A 21,314-nucleotide genomic window follows, 5' to 3' on the forward strand; every position below is an offset into this window, starting at 1 on the left:
CACAGAAATGACAGATTTGAGGAACTCATCAGTTAGACCACAGCATATTTTCATGATGCAGAGAACATAATCATGATCATCCATATAATGGAAAATCCAGTAGTCCTACTGGTTCCCACTAAAAGTAGACATTCAAAGCATACATTATGGGAAACAATTCTGACGAGGTTATTGCTGCTTCAACTTTTTTCCGTCCTGCTTGTTGCCAGGTAGAATCTAGATTCCGAAGCATGATTTGCTATAAGGCAACACTATTTACTGTAGCTCATCCATTGTGTATTAGAGTTGTAGAAGAGCCATAGAGGAAGAGTTAACGGCTATGGACACCTTTAGAAAGTAAAGATATTGGTACAGATCGAGCCATACGAACAGAGCTCTGGTGGAGTCACTAGAAGGAATAGCGACAGTCTGCAGATGCAGTAAAACTGAAAGCTGCAGGAAAAACTGTTGAAAATGTTTAATAAAGACCAAATAAAAAAATTATTGCAGTCTAAGGGTACTTTCACACTAGCGTTATTCTTTTCCGGTATTGAAATCCGGTAAAGGGTCTCAATACCGGGAAAAAACACATCAGTTTTGTCCCAATGCAGTATTTTCTCTGGCCAAAATCCCAGAACACTACCTAACTTGCCCGATCCGGCATTAATTTCCATGCATGCGCAGTTCTTTTTGGCTTTGAAAAAATTAAATACCGGATCCGGTATTTCAATGAATTAGTCTACTGGATCCTTATCTGGATCCGTAACAAAAAAAAAAAAGATATCCGTTTGCATACGGATTTCCGGATCCGGCAGGCAGTTCCGTCAACGCTAGTGTGAAAGTACCCTAAAATAAATAGAATGCAATAATAAAAATAAAAAAACCTGCCCCCAAAGGTGTCCATAGCCTTTACTGGTTTGCGTGGAAGGACAGGGCCAGATTTACATAACTTTAGGCGATTTAATCCACATCCATGCCACTAGTCACGCAGAACATTTTATAGCTTTTTAGCATTTTCACATTGTGCTTAATGTCTATTGTTCATCCAGCTCATCTCTGAAAGATAAAGTTGATCATGCTAGCAAGACAGAGAAAGAGCTGCCCCCCCCCCTCCCCCCAAAATAAACACCAACCTACGGGGATCTATGATAAATCTGGCCCTACTGAAATGTAAATACAGGCACAACAAGATCCGACACAGAAACATGCAGAAAACAAGAGGTTACATAGAAGAAGGGTGTAACAAGGACACAAAGGGGAGCCGATATGTATGGAAGACGGGTAATGTTAAAGACACCGAGCAAAGGTATGAATCTACTGGGTCATGCAAAGCAGAACAGGGAGCCCCGGGATATGTATTACAGCACATAGGCAAACCATGCTTATATTATGGGAATCATTTTAGTGTGTGAAAGGTCATTTACATGGGCAGAGAATGGTTGGTAGCCGGTGATGATGGTAAAACTGAAATAACTAACCAAGGTTTAGCAGAGAACAAAAAACAATATATTGTTCGACGGTAAAACAGTATTGTGCAGACAACAAAATAAAAGCAAGGAGAGCATAAAACACAATCCGACATTCTCTTTCCTATTAAGAATTTTTAAAAATTATTTTACAAAAGTAGTCAAGCATTTTTGTTGTTATTGGCAGTAAACATTTTGTTCTCTTCTATATATATATATATATATTTATATACTCTGGGACGAATAAATCATCTGGATAGTGAATTACAATATTGTAAGCGACATAAAAGATAGATTCATTTGTGAAATTGATTTCTTTTCTCATAAACAAATAAAAAAGTCAGTCTTTTTTTTCCCCCCACTCATTCTACATTGAGTCCTTCGCATACAGAACACGCTTACACATTCGCTCCACTGACAAGCGCTAGCGACCACTGTCCACTGACTCCCTCCATATCAATAGGTCATCAGGAGGCATGACCTTTGGCTTTTGTACAGCTCTGTTTCAAGTAGGTATCCTTTTCAGTTTTAAAGTGACTTATCTTTTCTACAATAAAATACATTTTTGTTTGTATCTGTGTAAGTACTAAGCAGCTTTTTTTCCCCGCAAAAATGGGAAGGCACGGAACACATTGCAGTTGAGATGAAGCAAGACAGCAGAAAGATGTGCATCTGTAGGGCTGGGTGGATTAAGGCTTATGTTAAACTGCTGTGTCCTCTTCTGGTTGACTGTTGGTTCTAGAATAAATAAATACAATTTACAGCGTTATGTTATATAAAATAAGTTAAAAAAATAATCAAAATTAAAGATCTTAAAATACTGTAATAGCTCAGATTTTGTCTCTGCTACAGAGGCCTGTGATTATGATATAAATAAACAGACGGCTCTAATATATAGCACTGTATAGCATGAAATAAATACATAATATACCGCACTTTATACTTTTTTTTGTGGCAGCCCTCTGTATAGGAAAGCAGTTTGTTACGCTTTCCTATATATTAGTGTAATTGCTGAGTATGCCTTTTTTTAAATTAAAAAGTAACTTTTATTTGTCTTAGATTAAAATTCAATAAAGGTCAGGTAGTAGTGAATGATTCAGAGCACTGAGAGGAATATAACGGTCCCGGCTATCACTCTCATGCGGCGAGGATCTGCTGAATATTGCGGTCTCCCATCTAATACATTAGCCTAATGGAGCTTTCCCTAACAGCCCTAGTCTTCAGGCGGGGAATAGCTAGCTGGCTGTATGTCGGAGCACCCACCCTGAAAAGAGCGACCCCCAGCCTCAGGATACCTCGGACCTAACTTCAATTACCTTATCTCCTGCTCATTAAATTGCCCTAGATAGCTTCAACGCGTTTCGCCTATATTCATAGGCCTCCTCAGGAAGCAGTAAATCTAGGTTTGGCATTTAGTCATTCTCCGGTGTTCCGTTATATTTCCCTACCTCGTGAGATTTCCCTACCCTCGTCACTTCCGGCCGCACCGGACATGACGTGAGGAGGTGTGCAGTAAGTATGGCCACCAAGCAGCTATTATTCTTTCAGTGTTCGCTTATATCTTTGTGCAATTGACTAGCAGAGTGCTGTTACCTGTAGTTCTATTAATCCAATTGTGTTTCAGCCAAGGTAGTGTGCACCTGCGTTCTCAAATTTACTTATTATGGAGGTGCTGGCTCGTTTGTTTTTCTTCCCTATAGTCACTGCCACGGGGGGTGGCGCCCCCTGGTGGTGAGTTTGAACCGTGCACCACCGCCCATTTACCATGTGCTTTTAATTAGATAGCTTGTACAGCTGTATTCTACTTTGCCCATATTGCAGGCTGACAGCCTGGGAGAGGTATGTGTAGGAGATAGCTGGGTGCTACTTTGCCCAGATTGTAGGCTGTAAGCCCAGGAGAGGCATGTTAGAGTAGGACCCATCTGATTAGAAGCCACCTTGTCGTCTGGTAGATGGGCCCGACATATGTTTGATCAATTATATGCGCAAAGAGCTTCTAACTGCACTTGCAGTAAGTATGGCCACCAAGCAGCTATTATTCTTTCAGTGTTCGCTTATATCTTTGTGCAATTGACTAGCAGAGTGCTGTTACCTGTAGTTCTATTAATCCAATTGATTTCCCTACACTCGTCACTTCCGGCCGCACCGGACATGATGTGAGGTGGTGTGCCAGAGGTGTGGCGCGCCGCGCAGCGACGGTGTAGGGAAATTTCACAGCAGAGTTAGCTGTACACCGGCCGACACTGCACATGCGCCAGGAGCCTCACCAGCGGTTAGGGTAGGGAAAAATTACGGGCCAGTGCGCAGATGCAGTGATCGGATGGATGTTCTCAGCTGGACACCGGCCGACACTGCGCATGCTCTGGGAGCCTCACCAGTGATTAGGGTAGGGAAAAAGCACTGGCCCGTAATTTTTCTCTTCCCTAACCGCTGGTGAGGCTCCCGGCGCATGTGCAGTGTCGGCCGGTGTACAGCTAACTCTGCTGTGAAATTTCCCTACCCCGTCGTTGTGCGCCGGCGCGCCACACCTCCGGCACACCTCCTCACGTCATGTCCGGTGCGGCCGGGTCACAGCAGGAAGTGACGAGGGTAGGGAAATCTCACGGGTAGGGAAATATAACGGAACACCGGCAGTGGCAAGGTAACAATGCACCAACTGACCTTAGAAAGGGCTATACGGCCGCCTTTTCCTCCTGTGTCGTCATGTCTGGGCAGTTTGGGGCGGGTCACAGAGTAAATCCCTACTACTGTGCTCGCTTGCCTGTGATTGCCTGCTGTGTCAGACGTCACGTATGGGGGGTGTGCCTGTTGTCATAGGGATCTGACTGCGCGTCCCCAGCAGGCTGAGTTATGCTGTCGCCTTCATTTAACTATATGTGTGCAGACATCGAGGCGATCCTGTATAGTTGAAAATAAAAAATTGGCCTGACAGAGGCCAAAGGAAATTCTTGGGGCAGCCGCTGGGTGAATAGCGCCCTGTGGATATGTTTAACATATACCGTACACTGAATGGTTTTCTATGTAATAAACATATAGGTCGATAGCTGGCCATACACATTGAATAACTGTCATTCGGCTGACAACTCTCTCCCGACTCCCTCATGTATACATGTTCGATTCGGTTGAGTGTGTATGTACTATCAATAGAGAGAGAAGAAAGAGCCACTAGCAGATACTTCTAGAGGTGGCGTATCTCCTAGGAGAACAAAAGGATCAGGCAGAAAAATGTAGTTCTCGGGTTCATCCAACAATACACTAGGTTACATGTCGATTGGGGGCATATCACTGCTGAGGCTAGTGCCTGGCTACGGCAAGTTTACATGTAAGGGACCAGAAGGAGAAGGACCAGACCCGATCTTTGATACTAACAGTGGATGCTGTCTAGGGCATAGGAAAAATTGTTGTAGAAGCTGGACAACTCCTTTAAGATAACAGATATAAGCTCCAATTAGTCCAATCACGCTGGGGCGAGATGAGCATGCTCCGCCACAGGCTATACTTTTTATTTCTGAGAACGAATGGCCGACTGTATACCCATTCAGTAGAACTGTCTAGTGCACGGCTGCTACATGAGCTGCCACTAGGCAACCATGATGCTCCTCTCCACACAGAGAAGAAACACCTCACTGGCGGCAATCAAGCTGGTATGTAACGAATGATCAGATACCACCAAACGATTTTTTATACTGTTGCGAGTTCCTTGGTTCTTTTAAACAGTGGCCCACCTTTACTAATGCGAAATTGTGGCATAATTTGGCACATCTACATTTAGAAATACCTGCACCTGGCCCAACAACAAAATGGTGTGGCTTAATAGAAAAGGGTAGTGGCCTAAAATGCAAAATTTTTTGGTTTGTTAGGGATACCTTTCACTAACAAGCCTGTAATAATAGCAAATTCCCTTAAAAAGATGTTCTAACAGAAAAGGATTGACCATTGCAGACATCTTCAACTTTGCTTTGTCTTCTGGAGCACAAAACACTATACTCTACACTATATATTTCGACATAGGCATTGAATACAAGCATACCTGTTAACTCTGGTTCTCATATAGGCTCTGTCTCTTCTTTGATTTCAGCTCCTGTAACCACTGTGGGGATGCACTTGCCCCTCTGAAATCAACAAAATGCAAAAAATTACGGTATGCTCAATTAAGGCTAGGTTCACACCTGCGGAGCAGGTTCTCCATTGCAAAATGATGGTATTCAAGCTGGACACCCAGTGGCCGCCAGAATAGTAAATGGGATCATTTGTACCCATGGATCATGCCCCCTGATATACTAACACTGGCCACAGATATGAGATTTGTTTTTTTGGTGGGATTCACAAACAATCTTAAAAAGAGCCCGTCATCACAAGATGCAGTGCAATCTGAAAAAAGCATGTTACAGGGCAGGAGGCGCTAAGCATATTGATATATAGTTTTGTGCTAAAACATTCCGTAAATCTTGTAATTTATACATTTAAGTCTCTGCTCTTTCTGAGTTCTGTTGTACACAGGGGAAGGCGTTATCAGTGCTTGATAGGATTCTCTTTATTATCACTAAAGGACCAAATACATATTAATGTATTGTTAGCTAAGAACACTGACAGTCTGTGGGGAGTTCATGACTCTCCTCCAACAGATGATATGGGGAAAAAGAAGGATCCGTCAAAATGAATATTTTCACCAGATCCTTTTGTTCTCCTGGGATATAAGCTGCCACAAGAAGTGTCTGGCTGCAGCTTTCTACTGTCTCCCCATTAAATACATACTTACACAGAGAATACTATCAATCACTGATAACACCTCCCCTGTATACAGCTATTAGTGACTGACAGCTATCTATGTATACAAACTTACATAGAGAATGCTATCAATCACTGATAACACCTCCCCCGTGTACAACTATCAGTGACTGACAGCTATCTCTGTATGCACACTTACACAGAGCATGCTATCAATCACTGATAACACTTGCCCTGTGTACAGCTATCAGTGACTGACAGCTACCTCTGTATACAGACTTACACAGAGAATACTATCAATCACTGATAACACCTCCCCTGTATACAGCTATCAGTGACTGACAGCTATCTCTGTATGCACACTTACACAGAGAATGCTATCAATCACTGATAACACTTGCCCTGTGTACAGCTATCAGTGACTGACATCTATCTCTGATAGCATTGTGTGTGTAGGTGTATATACAGAGATAGATGTTAGTCACTGATAGCTGTACACATGGGAGGTGTTATCAGTGAATGATAGCATTGTGTGTAGGTGTATATACAATCACTGATAACACCTCCATGTGTACAACTGTCAGTAACTGACAGCTGTCTCTGTATACACACTTACACAGAGAATGCTAACAATCACTAATAACACCTCTCATGTGTACAGCTATCAGTGATTGACCGCTATCTCGGTATACACACTTACATAGAGAATGCTTTCAATCACGAGTAATAGCCGTTCGGGCAGTCTTAAAGAGGCTCTTCGGGAATTAATAAAATGAAAATACTCAAATATTACTTTATTAAGAATTATATTAAAATTATATTCCCAAATACATTTCATTAGTTATAATTGCTTGTTTTGTTTGGTTAGCAATCATTAGGAGAAATAAAATGGCTGCCACCCTATTAGTACATACAAAACCTGGAGGACTGCTCATTCTTCTCTCCCACTTGTCAGGAAGTATGATCCTTACTACAGCTGATACCTGACTAGATCTGAACCTCTGTAAGAATGGAGGAGACATGAAGTACAGAGAGGAGGGTGGGGTTGCGGCTGGGGAGCAGCAGCACTTGTATGCAGTCTCCATTACCAAAGCCCCACATTACCACAGTCTGTCCTGTCCGTCCTCTCTGTACTTGATGTCTCCTTATCCAATCCATTCCCAGAGAAATTCATCTGAAGATCTTATCATCTGTATTCAGGATCATAATCCCTGACAAGTAGGAGAGAAGGATGAGGCAGCTCTTTACCTCAGTGTTGTGAAGTACCCTGTCCTCCTGTGTGATTAGGACAGGTTTTGTGTGCACCAATAGGTGGCCATTTTATTTCTCCAAATGATTACTCACCAGACAAAACGAGCCATTATAACTAATGAACGGTATTTGGGAATATATTTATAATAAAGTTATATTTAAGTATTTTCAGTAATTTTATTTTCCGAATTCCGAGAGAGAATCACTTTAAGCTAAGAAAAAGCAGAGATTTAAATGTAGAAAATGTTATACTGAATCTTTTCCCACAGAAACTATAATAATATATAACTATATAATTAATCTGCTCTGCTCCTCCTGCTCCATATAACATGCTGCCTGTAGACTGCACTGCATTTTGTGATGACATGTTCTCACATTCAGGGAACATTTGTCAGCAAAGGAATCAACTTATCTGACTTTCCCTGAAGATAATAGGCTCTAGAGGATTCTGACAGCTTCTCGTCCCCTTCTTTCCAAGGAAAAACAATGTTTAATAGTTCCATTAATGGTAGGGTGTAAGGGAAGATCGCAATAAGCTAGCAATTACAGCAGATAGAGCTGGGTCAGCTGACCTGTCCTGTATGTCCGCAGAGGTCGGCAAGAGTTTGACACCAATTGTTCCTTGTGGTAAAGGGGATTTTGGCGATCTTGAGGGTTGAGCAGAAGCTTGAGGTGAGGAAGGTTGAGTTGATGATTCGCTACTACTTTCTGTCTCTTGTCTTTTCCGAAGCTGGGCCTATTGAAAACATATTAGCATGAAATACGACAATGCAATATGATGATACAATTGAAGACTATTAAAGAGGGAAAAAATGGGGTTGCACTAGTTTTTGTGAAAAGCCCACATATGTTCCTTGGCATAAATGTACAAGAAACAGAAAACGGTAACCTTACAAAAATTCTGGGTTTCAATGCCATGATGCATTATCAATTTAAGAGTATGTTCACACTGTGTTTGAAGTGTGTCCCATTGTTTTCATTGTTCATGCAGCAGATTTTTTCAGTACAGATTTGACAAGTCACTTGGATTCTGTGCAAAAACTTCTACGGATTTACTACATGGGAATTAACCCCATTCAATGGGGACAATCTACAGGTGGACTTCTGCCGCATCAGATATTCTATTCAACATATATGTCAAGTGAACATAGAAAGCATCTATAAATTCTGTATAATTTTTACTAAGTGTGAAAACTGGGTTTAATTCATCAGCCACATAAATCTCTTCGTTCAAACCGGCTTGTATAATGAGAGCTTACATGTGTACACTGATGTGAATGGTGATTACAATAAACACAAGCTCATAATAACATTGCACTTACAGAAATCGGAAGACGTCATCTAAATCCCTGATCAATTTTTCGCATGTAACTGAGTGATGTGATCAGATTTCACAATGGAAATATAAAAAAATGTCCTTTACATTTTTATACACACTAAAGGGCCTTCTATATACACTGCTCAAAAAAATAGGGAACACAAAAATAAAACATCCTAGATCTGAGTTAATTAAATATTCTTCTGAAATACTTTGTTCTTTACATAGTTGAATGTGCTGACAACAAAATCACACAAAAATAAAAAGATGGAAATCAAATTTTTCAACCCATGGATTTGGATTTGGAGTCACACTCAAAATTAAAGTGGAAAAACACACTACAGGCTGATCCAACTTTGATGTAATGTCCTTAAAACAAGTCAAAATGAGGCTCAGTAGTGTGTGTGGCCTCCACGTGCCTGTATGACCTCCCTACAACGCCTGTGCATGCTCCTGATGAGGTGGCGGACGGTCTCCTGAGGGATCTCACTCCCAGACCTGGACTAAAGCATCTGCCAACTCCTGGACAGTCTGTGGTGCAACGTGACGTTGGTGGATAGAGCGAGACATGTTGTCCCAGATGTCAATTAGATTCAGGTCTGGGGAACAGGCGGGCCAGTCCATAGCATCAATGCCTTCGTCTTGCAGGAACTGCTGACACACTCCAGCCACACGAGGTCTAGCATTGTCTTGCATTAGGAGGAACCCAGGGCCAACCGCACCAGCATATGGTCTCACAAGGGGTCTGAGGATCTCATCTCGGTACCTAATGGCAGTCAGGCTACCTCTGGCGAGCACATGGAGGGCTGTGCGGCCCTCCAAAGAAATGCCACCCCACACCATTACTGACCCAATGCCAAACCGGTCATGCTGGAGGATGTTGCAGGCAGCAGAACGTTCTCCACGGCGTCTCCAGACTCTGTCACGTCTGTCACATGTGCTCAGTGTGAACCTGCTTTCATCTGTGAAGAGCACAGGGCGACAGTGGCGAATTTGCCAATCTTGGTGTTCTCTGGCAAATGCCAAACGTCCTGCACGGTGTTGGGCTGTAAGCACAACCCCCACCTGTGGACGTCGGGGCCTCATATCACCCTCATGGAGTCTGTTTCTGACCGTTTGAGCAGACACATGCACATTTGTGGCCTGCTGGAGGTCATTTTGCAGGGCTCTGGCAGTGCTCCTCCTGTTCCTCCTTGCACAAAGGCGGAGGTAGCGGTCCTGCTGCTGGGTTGTTGCCCTCCTACGGCCTCCTCCACGTCTCCTGATGTACTGGCCTGTCTCCTGGTAGCGCCTCAATGCTCTGGACACTACGCTGACAGACACAGCAAACCTTCTTGCCACAGCTCGCATTGATGTGCCATCCTAGATAAGCTGCACTACCTGAGCCACTTGTGTGGGTTGTAGACTCCGTCTCATGCTACCACAAGAGTGAAAGCACCGCCAGCATTCAAAAGTGACCAAAATATCAGCCAGGAAGCATAGGAACTGAGAAGTGGTCTGTGCTCACCACCTGCAGAACCACTCCTTTATTGGGGTGTCTTGCTAATTGCCTATCCCATTTGCACAACAGCATGTGAAATTGATTGTCACTCAGTGTTGCTTCCTAAGTGGACAGTTTGATTTCACAGAAGTGTGATTGACTTGGAGTTACATTGTGTTGTATAAGTGTTCCCTTTATTTTTTTGAGCAGTGTACATTTCTACTGGTAGGTCTTCTTTAAAGGTGCTGTCTTATGCATTTAAAAAAATAAATAATAATACAACAACATTTTTAAATACTCTATAAGAGAATTCAGAATTCAGAGATGGGGTCCTTTATCCAGGATTTGCATCCGATAAGGTGCATAGGAATTACAAGGAGAGGCTCTCACTACAGAGCCATACAATAAACAGACACCCCACTGATTTCACTGGGAAATCACTAGTAGTGGTGCTGCCGGGAGTCACTTTAATATAATTTTTGCATTACTGTAACGTGATTTATTAATGTGTAAAGTCAGTCAAAATAACGGTGGCTGTGAAATCAAATACGCTTGTTTTTCAGCAGATTTCAGCCTGGAATGAGCTCTGATCAAGAATATAACCAGTCCATCGCCACTTGTTTAAAGGGCCTTTTAAACACACTGATGTAAACCGAAAGGGGGACAACCGATCATTTCTAAAATCTGCCCTCATTCAGTTTGCATATTGTCCACAGCACATCCCTGTTTACAATGGAAGATGTAGTGTGAGCATTTTTATGTTTTCTTAAACGACCTTATCAATTCACTAATGATTGGGAACGAGCGCTCTTATAAGGCTACTTTCACATCTGCGCTTTCCCTTTCCGCTATTGAGATCCGTCATAGGATCTCAAAAGTGGGGGAAAACGCTTCCGTTATGTCCCCATTTATTGTCAATGGGGAAAAAAACTGAAATGAAGGGAATGGAGTGCACGAGAATACATTCTGTTCCGTTTGGTTGCGTCCCCATCGCGGACAGAATAACGCTGCAAGCAGCGTTTTTCTGTCCGCGATGTGGTGCGGAGCAAGACGGATCCGTCATGACACACAATGTAAGTCAATGGTGGGGGATCCGTTTTCACGGACACAAAAGAATACGGATCCGTCCCCCATTGACTTACAATGGTTTTAGAGACGGAACCGTCTTGGCCGTTTTAGACATAATACAACCGGATCCATTCAGAACGGATGCAGATGGTTGTATTATTATGACGGAAGCATTTTTGCTGATCCATGACGGATCCAGCACGGATCCAGCAAAAACGCTGGTGTGAAAGTAGCCTTAATTATCATTCGGCCCATGTAAAAGGAACCTAAAAGTACTTCTGCAAACACTATAAGGATCCTAGAGACAATACAATCAATTTGTTTGACTATGAACAAACAGTTCGTAAAAGCTATACCAAGCATAGATGCCAATAAAGGAAAAAGTCCTGACTCGTTTACCATCAGAGTGGAGTGGTCCATTCCGGGAAACATCGGCATCCTCTGGGATGGAAGTGAAGACCTTTGAGGCTTTTCTTCTTCCCCATCAACCTCATCCTTTTTCTCAGGTTTGTCTTCTAAAATACCAGACACAGAATAATCATAAAAAATATTTATAAAATTTGGCCAGTAATATACTGTAGAGAAAGCAAAAAAAAAACTGCTACATTGTACAATGCCAAGTGCAGGGCCTGAGGAAGTGCAGGGCCTGAGGCACAGTACTATTGGCCAGTTTACCAGCCCCTAAAATAGTCCACATTTCCAGCCAAGCAGAGTCAATGGTCATATCTAGAACACGGTTACCTGTAGAATCAGTGAACATCCAAGGACTGTCTGTATCTTCTATCACTGCAAGTTGGCTACTGGACACCAAAAGTCGACTTCTGCGCTGTGACTGGCTAGGTGCACGACGCTGGCTCTTCCGACTTAGCTGAACCCTGTTCTTGAGTGCTGTGGAATCCAAGACCGAAGTTTGCTGTGAAGGAAACAAGAGTTTCAACTGCAATTGTCCTGCATAAATATTTATCTATCTACTAACCATAAAAAAAGGAATGTATACGGATCAAGGTAACAGTTGCTTTGTGTTAGGTCCAGTAAAGACCGTTACATCCGATGATTATTACAAACACTACATTACGTCACTGTCCAAGCCCCCGCTAGGTCAGCCTAATGGCCCCCATACACATTAGCATACTGCTGGCTAACCCTCCAAGAATCATTGATTGAATAATTAATGCAATGTGATTGGCTTTCAAATATAGGGGCCACAGGCAACAATCAAATGTCTATGAGGACAGCCAACACTCTAATGGATGTGACAGGTTGCTTCAAGGGGTATGTTATGTTTTCAGTTGTGACTGAAAATGACCACGGCCAACCTGGGTCAAGTTAGGTTGATAGCCTCCCTTTGGCTTTAATAAATTATGGAGTTAATGAACCTTCACCCAGGTCTAGGTCCTTATTGTTAAAATAAGTACATTTTAAAAGGTTGTTGCTTTCAGAACAGTCTAATTTTTACATGAATTACAAAGATTCCTTACATCCACGAAAGAGAAATCAACTGCTTTGGCTTCATGAAAAGATGGGGTGCTTGCTGTGCCGTCGGTGGAGTCAAAATCCATGCTGGATCTATCCAGACTCCCTTCACGAGCTTCAGTGATGGAATCATGCTGGTCAGTCTCAGTGTGGGACAGAGAGGACAGGCGGCTGTGTGACTGCTGTTTGCGGCCGCTGATGTTATCGTATGACGAAGATTCTTGCACAAAGCTGAAACAGAATAGGTAAATATTCTTAGTACAGTAAGCTTTGTACAAATGCAGTAGAATATGGTACAGTCCTTTGAAATAATTACGGTGTTTTGGTTAGTTGGACATAGCAGCTAATGCTAAATAAAAAAATACATTTAGGAAACAGCAGAGGGCAGCCAAGTCACACAAATATAGTGAATGGTCTTCATACTATGCAAGAGCAACCAGCCTAGATACAGGAAGCCGCAGTGTTTATGAGGACAATTTTCCGTTTTCTCATTGATCTAAGCAGAGGGAAATAACGGTGGGGCTGGTGTAGGAAACACATTTCTCAAAAGGAGAGAAGGGTTACACTACACGGCATCAGTGTTGCCAGCCGTCTGTAAAACCACAGACAGTCCACAAATAACGGGTGTTTTTTTGTGGTCCATCGTGTCCGGAAAAAACACTTTCCATGTTTTTTTTTTTTTTTGCAATTTGCACAGTGCATGTGTCAAAGCATATCGTGTGCAGTCCAAATGCTGTGCGTGAGGCATTTAGGAAGTCAGCAGGAGAGGGAGAGAGGCCTTGCACAAGGCAGGGGACTAAAGAGAGAGAGTGGGGATTTGAGTCAGCCAATCTCTACTCTCCTTGTTAAAGTATCACCAGTAGGGCTGTCGAATATAATCGATGCATCGATGCATCGCGATTCGACCCCCGGCGATTCTGCATCGATGCGGTTGCTTTAAATAATCGATGCATGTTGATGACGTCAGCGTCGCGTCCGCCGTGCAGCCGAGTCGGAAAAAAGTTTTTGGGCGCCTTCTTTCCCGCCTCCCGCTGACGTGTCAGAGGGGGTGGCCACAACATTGAGTGAGCCAGGTCTGACTGAGTGAGGAGGAGCCGGAGGCGTGGTTTCCGCGCATCTCCGGCTCCCAGTCAGACACTCAGAAGCAGGCGGCAGTGCGGTGGCTGGCGGCGAGGTAAGTTCTGTCACCTATGAGTATGTAATATCTACCTCCAAAGCGCCTGCCACCTACACAGCATATACACCCACCTACCGCCTGCCACCTACACAGCTCATATTGCCGCTTCTCATACCTTTGCCGCCCGCGCCATGTTTCTTCTTTATTTTTTTCGGTTGTGTCTCTTCTTATTCTTCCCCTCCGTCTACTACAGTGGACGGAACTTTAGGTTCCGGGTCTATGAAAGGCGGTCAAACAGCGGCCCCTAGTGGCCAGTCTGGGAATGTCTACATTTATCTCACACTATTGGAGATTGCTCCCAGCAGGAGGTGATCCACACTGACAACTCTCAGCTAAGGGCAGGGATCTGAAACTGCTGGGGTGTCAGATTTACTGACAGTTACTGATCCTGCACCATCAGAGCCCCTTCACACGTGTATCAGTCCCTACTGAGAGGATGGTTATTGTGGATACAATGTAGCATACACAGGATCTATCAACCTGAAACCTCCAGGACTAACATACTGATGGTCTCTCAGGTTCTTTCACACTTGCGTTTTTCTTTTCCGGCATAGAGTTCCGTCCTAGGAGCTCAATACCGGAAAAGAACTGACCAGTTTTATCCTAATGCATTCTGAATGGAGAGCAATCCGTTCAGGAGGCATCAGTTCAGTCCCTCTTACGTTTTTTGACCGGAGAGAATACCGCAGCATACTACAGTTTTCTCTCCTGCCAAAAATCCTGAACACTTGCCGGATCCAGCTTTAAACTTATATTGAAATGTATTAGTGCCAGATCCGGCATTAAAATTGCTGCATTGACGGATCCGTTCTTCCGATCTGCGCAGACCTTTAAATCTGTGAAAAAAATAAACACCGGATCCGTTTTTCCAGATGACACCCCGGAGAGACAGATCCGGTATTTCAATGCATTTGTCAGACGGATCCGCCTGACAAATGCATCCGTTTGCGTCCAGATTGCCGGAATCCTCTGAAAAACAAGGGGACTTGGGTAATAATCTTGATGCATCGTGATGCATCGCCGAATCGAATCGAATCGTGGACTTGATAATCGTAATCGCATCGAATCGTGAGACGAGTGAAGATGCGCAGCCCTAATCACCAGCCCTGACCTTCAGACTGTCTGTGAAGACCAGTGTGCCATCGGTTAGGCCTCATGCACACAACCGTATCTGTTTTGAAGTCCAGCAAATCACATATCCCCAAAATATGGATGTGGCCCCTGTGCTGTGCGCATTTTACTTGTGAACCCATTGTTTACAATGGGTCCATGGTTCACATTTTGCAGACAGTCTGTCTTTTTGAGGAACAGACATACAGATGATCTGCGTGCTTTCCGCGTCTGCATATCTATTCTGAAAAAGGCTAGAACATGTCCTATACTTGTCGGGAAAATGTGAACCGTTGACTTCAATGGGTCCACCGAAAAAAATGCAGGTGTAACATGAACCGAATCCATATTTTGCAGATTTGTGGACCGCAAAATGGATTCAGTCGTGTGCATGGGCCCAAAATATTCATGTGTAAGTAGAGGCATGATGAATGTGTTTGGTGCACTTACCTTGATCTCCTGCGAGTGCCCGTTTGACTATTCATTGTTTGCAAGTTAATAGCTGTTAATACCTTTTACCGGTGTTGTGTTGAGGTCTGATGAGAAATGTATTTATTTTTTTCCTATTTTCCTCCTTTAAAATACAGGTGCATCTTATAGGAGGTGCGTCTTGTAGAGCGAAAAATATGGTAAACATCGAATTAGCAATCTTAAAGGGGTTATCCAACCCCTTACCAGTGATGCAGATCAATATCTCATTAGTGAGTCCTGTCATTGGGCTGTTCTGCAGTAACTACACAGCACTGTCCAATGTGGGTAAGAGCTGTGTGGTTCTAGTACAGAGTTCCAGCACTTCAGCTACTGCAGAACAACTGCTGAGCAGATAGTGATGGCCTAAGATAGGCTATTACTTGTAAAGGGTTGGACAACCCCTTTAAGGTGGCCAACACCTTGACAGAAGCAGGTTGATGGTTTTGAACAACCATTGAACAATCTCCTGGTGAAAGATTACGAACACACATACACATTTTAGTCTATATTGAAATAGGGTTTCTCTTTATAAGGGTGACACTACACAATAGTGTACACATATTAAGGGACAAAAAAATACAACGACTACCTTCGCTGTTGGGTGTCAGCCATTGCAAACAATCAGAGTCATTTATTTTTAATTTTTTTTAATCATCGCTCAATTCACATCTAATGGTATGGAGGTTTTATGCTGCACGTTGCAGTCTAGAATTGCTGTAGATCCCTAGTAGCACAAATATACAGTAGTACAACAATCCTCCTCTAACATGAGAAACGATGGTGCCCTCTGAAAACACTTAAGACGGGCATGTATGGCATTATACTCGGATTATCAATGCACCCTGCAGGAGGTAACAGTAAATCTATCATGTGTTTGAGGCCCCTGGCTGCAGGGATTATAGAGGTTTAACCAAAATAGACCAGATTAGACATATCGAGTGAAGGTGCTACGAAGAATACAATCTCATTAATATGCTGAATCTTGGAAAGCCGTGTCTCCTCCTCCGTCTGTGACACTGTCCACACCACACAATCTGCAGGCTCTAGGCACTATGACTGATGCCATAAACAAGGATGATGAGATAAGCTGCTCTTTTTCAGGACGGACTCCTTCCTCTTTATCGCGGCCCTACTAGGGAAGTAGATCTGTGAGGCAGTCCTCCTCTGCCTGTAAATATTTGGACGGAGCAGTGAGTTACGTGTAGGGAGGCACACGTCGCGCGCCGCTTATTCCCTGCCGTATGGGTCTATTTATAAGCATGTAGTCACTCCGGCAGCACAGCAACAATGCCATTATTCTATGTGGGCAGACTAAACAGGCTTCGATGTACTGTGCCAAGCCTGAAGGAAGCTATCAAATATTCTAGAGCATTCCTTTATCACTAAATTATTAAGGACTAGTTCAATAAGCACTCTGCAGGGCGGATTCCCCAAAGATCTAGGGTGAAATGTACCTTTGGAGCAGAGTGAAGCTGCAGAGCTTTGATCAGGGCAGTGCCCACGGCTATTAGGCAGCAACCTTATCACACATGTCACATACACCGGATACAGCTAACGACTATAACTATGTCCGTGCCGTCAAGGGTCTAATCTCTTAGTCCGGGTTGACATCTGCAGTGAAGATTTTGGCAGGAACCTCCGTGGCAGATTCTAGCACAAAAGAAGGAAGAAGTACCGCTGCATGCAGCATTATTTTGTCCGGCAAAATGCCGACACTCAGACTGGACACCCGACAGACCCCATTATGGTGAATGGGATCCCTTGGGCAGCAGTTCCTTTATGATGCCGGAACAGAATACTGGAAACTTGGCACGTGCACTTAGCCTTTGTGACAAAGATATCTGATGCTTCAATTCCAAGCACATACGCCACAGGTTTAGGCCTCATGCACACGACCGTTGTTGTGGTCCGCATCCGAGCCGCATTTTTTGCGGCTCGGGTGGGGACCCATTCATTTCAATGGGGCCGCAAAAGATGCGGACAGCACTCCGTGTGCTGTTCGCAACCGTTGCTCCGTTCCGTGGCCCCGCAAAAAAAATATAACATGTCCTATTCTTGTCCGTTTTGCGGACAAGAATAGGCATTTCTACAATGGGCCGCCCGTTCCATTCCGAAAATTGCGGTTTGTGGACCGCAAAAAAACGGAACGGTCGTGTGCATGAGGCCTAAGGCCACTGCCCCGTCGTGCCCATATTGCGGCCCACAAACAGCAGGTCCGCAATATGCGGGTAACGGCTGTGTGCTCACCACATCACGGAGGCGGACCCATTCACTTGAATGGGTCCGCTATCCAGAAGGTACGGTGTGGAACTCCACAGAAGCACTACGGAGGGCTTCCGTGTGGTTTCTCTCTGTGCCTCCACACTGCAAAAAAAATAGAACATGTTCTATTTTTTTGTGCTGCGGACGGATTACGGACCTATTCAGGTTAAATGGGTCTGGATCCGTCTGTGGCAGCTGCAGGGATAGTGCCCGTGCATTGGGGACTGTAAATTGCGATCCCCAACTAACGGAATGGCCGGGCAATGCCCGTGTGCATGAGGCCTAAGAAATGGCACAATTACAGCTGTTCACATCTCGATTTTGATTTAGGTCGAGCATATGCATTTGAATGCAATAAAAATATATTGAAGTGTGTGACTTGACACGCCCATAGACTATAACAGAAAAAACACATTCTAATGGGGTCATTTATCAAACTGGTGTAAAATAGAACTGGCTTAAAGTTGCCCATAGCAACCAATTATATTTCACCTTTCATTTTGGAAAATGAAAGGTGGGATCTGATTGGTTGCTATAGGCAAGTAAGCCAGTTCTACTTTACACCAGTTTGACCTCACAAATGTGTATACTTATGACTAGATTTGTATTTGTGTTTCTATATGGTTTCTTAAAGGACAGAATAGTACAGCATACCGGGCTCTTCTGAATTGCAAAAAACTATACTATAATACACTATAGTTTCTGGGAACCAGATGAAAAAAGCATTATGTAAAGCATTAGGTTCCCATACATTAAACTTATCAGCTTGCTACATTTAAAGCCAGGGGAAGTATAAAAAATTATAAAATAAAATAAAAAATTTAAAGAAAAAAAAAGTTTTTGTTACACAAGCGTATAAAGAAACGTGCCTATCTGTTAAATGTACAAGTTTAAGAAAGGAGAATTAACCCTGACATGGCATATGTTTTTATCAGGTTTGTTTTCATGTACATTATAAATGAGATGAGAAGAGCCCCTTAGAATTAAGCATGGAGGTCCACCACAGGGGATATGCTTAACAACGGAAAATGTAACCATGAAGAGAAAACGTGGGGGAGGGAGGGCAAGAAGTCAATATGGAAGGCAGGCAGAGAACACGGACAGACCTCACACAGACGCTTTCCCTCTGATAATAATCAGTAATATACAACTTCCACCTCCAATCCTAACCAACAATATCGACTATAACTCTCAACTGGGATTTATCCATTTTCCTTTTTTACGGGAATTCTCCTATTTTCTTCCTTAACATCCCTATTTCCCGTCTGCTCTGGGGATCTCCACTGATACATACATTACGGTGTATGACACCACATCATGTCCCGGTCCACGGTCAAATCATTGTGTTGTCTGGTGAGCAGAGAGACCATAGCGATGGCTAACCTCCGACACTCCAGCTATGGTGAAACTACGACTCCCAGCATGCGCCATTCATTTCTATGGAGTTCGGAGAACAGCCAAGCAATTATAGACTATTATCTCAACAGCCTTAACCTCATCACCCACCTATAATCAGGTATGTTAGCAATTAATGATGTTCAGGTGCAAGTATGGCTTGGCTATAGTAAATGTTGGCTTACATGGAACAGATACTGACTATGCGGGACATTTATCAAAGACTGGCATTTCCATGTGCCTCCAGAGGATACACTTAATTTATGACGGGGATCAGGCCTAGTCATAAACCAGGCGCATCCTCTGGCAGTTCAGGCGCCTAAAATGAAATCTATTCCCACCTCATACGTACATGGCATAGACTTCATAGGTTTACAACTTTTTTACACCAGAAAACTGGCATAGGGGGTGATAAATTCCACTGAGTGTGGGTAGTAGAGACGACTGTACAAATGGTACATACAAAAATAAGTCCCTTCTTTTTGAGATTATTTAATAGTCATTTTACAAGGCCTATCATACATGGCTACCCTATTCTAGTGCAGGAGAAAGCAGGACGATGTATGTCATCATTAATGAGAAGGATGAGAGGAAATGATACGGTGGGTGTAGGCAAAAGTGTGAGGATGAGGGGGTGGAAGTGAGAGGGCATTAGCGGAGACAATTAGAAGATAAAGGAGAAAAGGAGGAGAATAGTGAAGGAGGGGGTGACAGGCAATACAAGGAGAAAATGGAAAGAAAACGAGGGGGGAAGGGAAGATGAAGGTAAGGACAGGATTGGTTAATATAACCTAAGCCTCAGGCGAAATACATATTTGTTCTCTTGACAACAAGTATACTGAAGGACATCTGAGCAGCTCGGTCAAGACATCACTGCACTGGCACTTCATTCATCATTGTGACATAACTGGTGTGACCTGCCTCAAATACAACTCAGATGGTGTAATATTACCGCACTTAGCTCACCAACACATAACATCTCAACTATAAATCTGTGTAAATCTATGGAGGACAATATACTAATCGTAACAACAGTACATTAGCCCTATGATCTACACTGTAGATTCTACAGTATACATACCAGCCATGTTCTGGCTGATGAATTTAATGATTAAAAGAACGCAACATTTTACAAGGCATAGTTTTTTTTTTCTGTATGTATACTGCAAAGGTTGTTATGGAAAAAAAAAAAAAAAAAAACACTTTAAAGAGGACCTTTCACCTGGATATCTATAATCTAATTGTTATCCTACCTTATAGTGCGTCCCCCAGTGATGTCTTGGCAATTTATTAATTTTTTTCCTAAAGAACCCCCCATTCGTCCAGTGTGGTCCCCGTATCTTTTGGCGCCTCATATGCTAATGAGGCGACTCGGTTATACTAGGCGCGGACTTGTATTTCTCCTAGGCGCGGTTATCTTCTCCCTGGCTGCGAGCGTATCCAATCAGAGCTCCCCGCCAGTGAGAAGGAGCTCAAGTTCTTGCGGGAGAATCGCAGCTCCTTCTCCCTGGCTAAGAGCAGCGCGCTCTGATTGGATGCGCTCGCAGCCAGGGAGAAGATAACCGCGCCCATGAGAACTTCAAGTCCAAGCCTAGTATAACCAAGTTGCCTCATTAGCATATGAGGTGCCAAAAGATACGGGGACCACACTGCACAGTGCAGTTCTTTAGAAAAAATTTATAAATTGCCAAGACATCACTGGGGGACGCACTAGAAGGTAGTATAATAATTTGATTATTGATATCCAGGTGAAAGGTCCTCTTTAAAGGGAACCTGTCACCGGGATTTGATGTATAGAGCTGAGGACATGGGTTGCTAGATGGCCGCTAGCACATCTGCAATATCCAGTCCCCATAGCGTGCTTTTATTGTGGAAAAAAAAAAAGATTTGATAGATATGCAAATTAACCTGAGATGAGTCCTGTCCCTGAGATGAGTCCAGCGTGAAGGAGCCCAGCACCGCCCCCATCCTCCGGATCTCCTCCTTGCTTCCCGACGTCACATAGCTATAGTGCCGTAATCTCATCATGCGCGAGCTAGCGCATGCGCAGTTCGTTCCCTGAGGCTGATGCCAGCACAGGGAAGGAACACTATGATGACACTGCGCATGCGCTAGCTCGCGCATCGTGAGATTACA

The 21,314-nt window shown here is 43.5% G+C and overlaps 1 protein-coding gene across 2 annotated transcripts in view; it reads right to left on the minus strand.

The window, feature by feature from the left end:
- Positions 1-1,809: 1,809 nt before the first annotated feature.
- Positions 1,810-21,314, minus strand: part of KIAA1671 (KIAA1671 ortholog) — a 183,304-nt gene continuing 163,799 nt past the window's right edge. For both annotated transcript variants that reach the window (XM_040416571.1, XM_040416572.1), the window contains exons 7-12: positions 12,769-12,994; positions 12,032-12,203; positions 11,690-11,805; positions 7,997-8,160; positions 5,476-5,557; positions 1,810-2,183 (exon numbers count right to left, since the gene is read on the minus strand). In XM_040416571.1, the coding sequence (XP_040272505.1) occupies positions 5,479-5,557; positions 7,997-8,160; positions 11,690-11,805; positions 12,032-12,203; positions 12,769-12,994 (757 nt within the window). In that variant the 3' untranslated portion in view covers positions 1,810-2,183; positions 5,476-5,478. The remainder of the gene's footprint in view (positions 2,184-5,475; positions 5,558-7,996; positions 8,161-11,689; positions 11,806-12,031; positions 12,204-12,768; positions 12,995-21,314) is intronic.

This window comes from Bufo bufo, chromosome 2 (assembly GCF_905171765.1).
Source record: "Bufo bufo chromosome 2, aBufBuf1.1, whole genome shotgun sequence".
Taxonomy (NCBI): domain Eukaryota; kingdom Metazoa; phylum Chordata; class Amphibia; order Anura; family Bufonidae; genus Bufo; species Bufo bufo.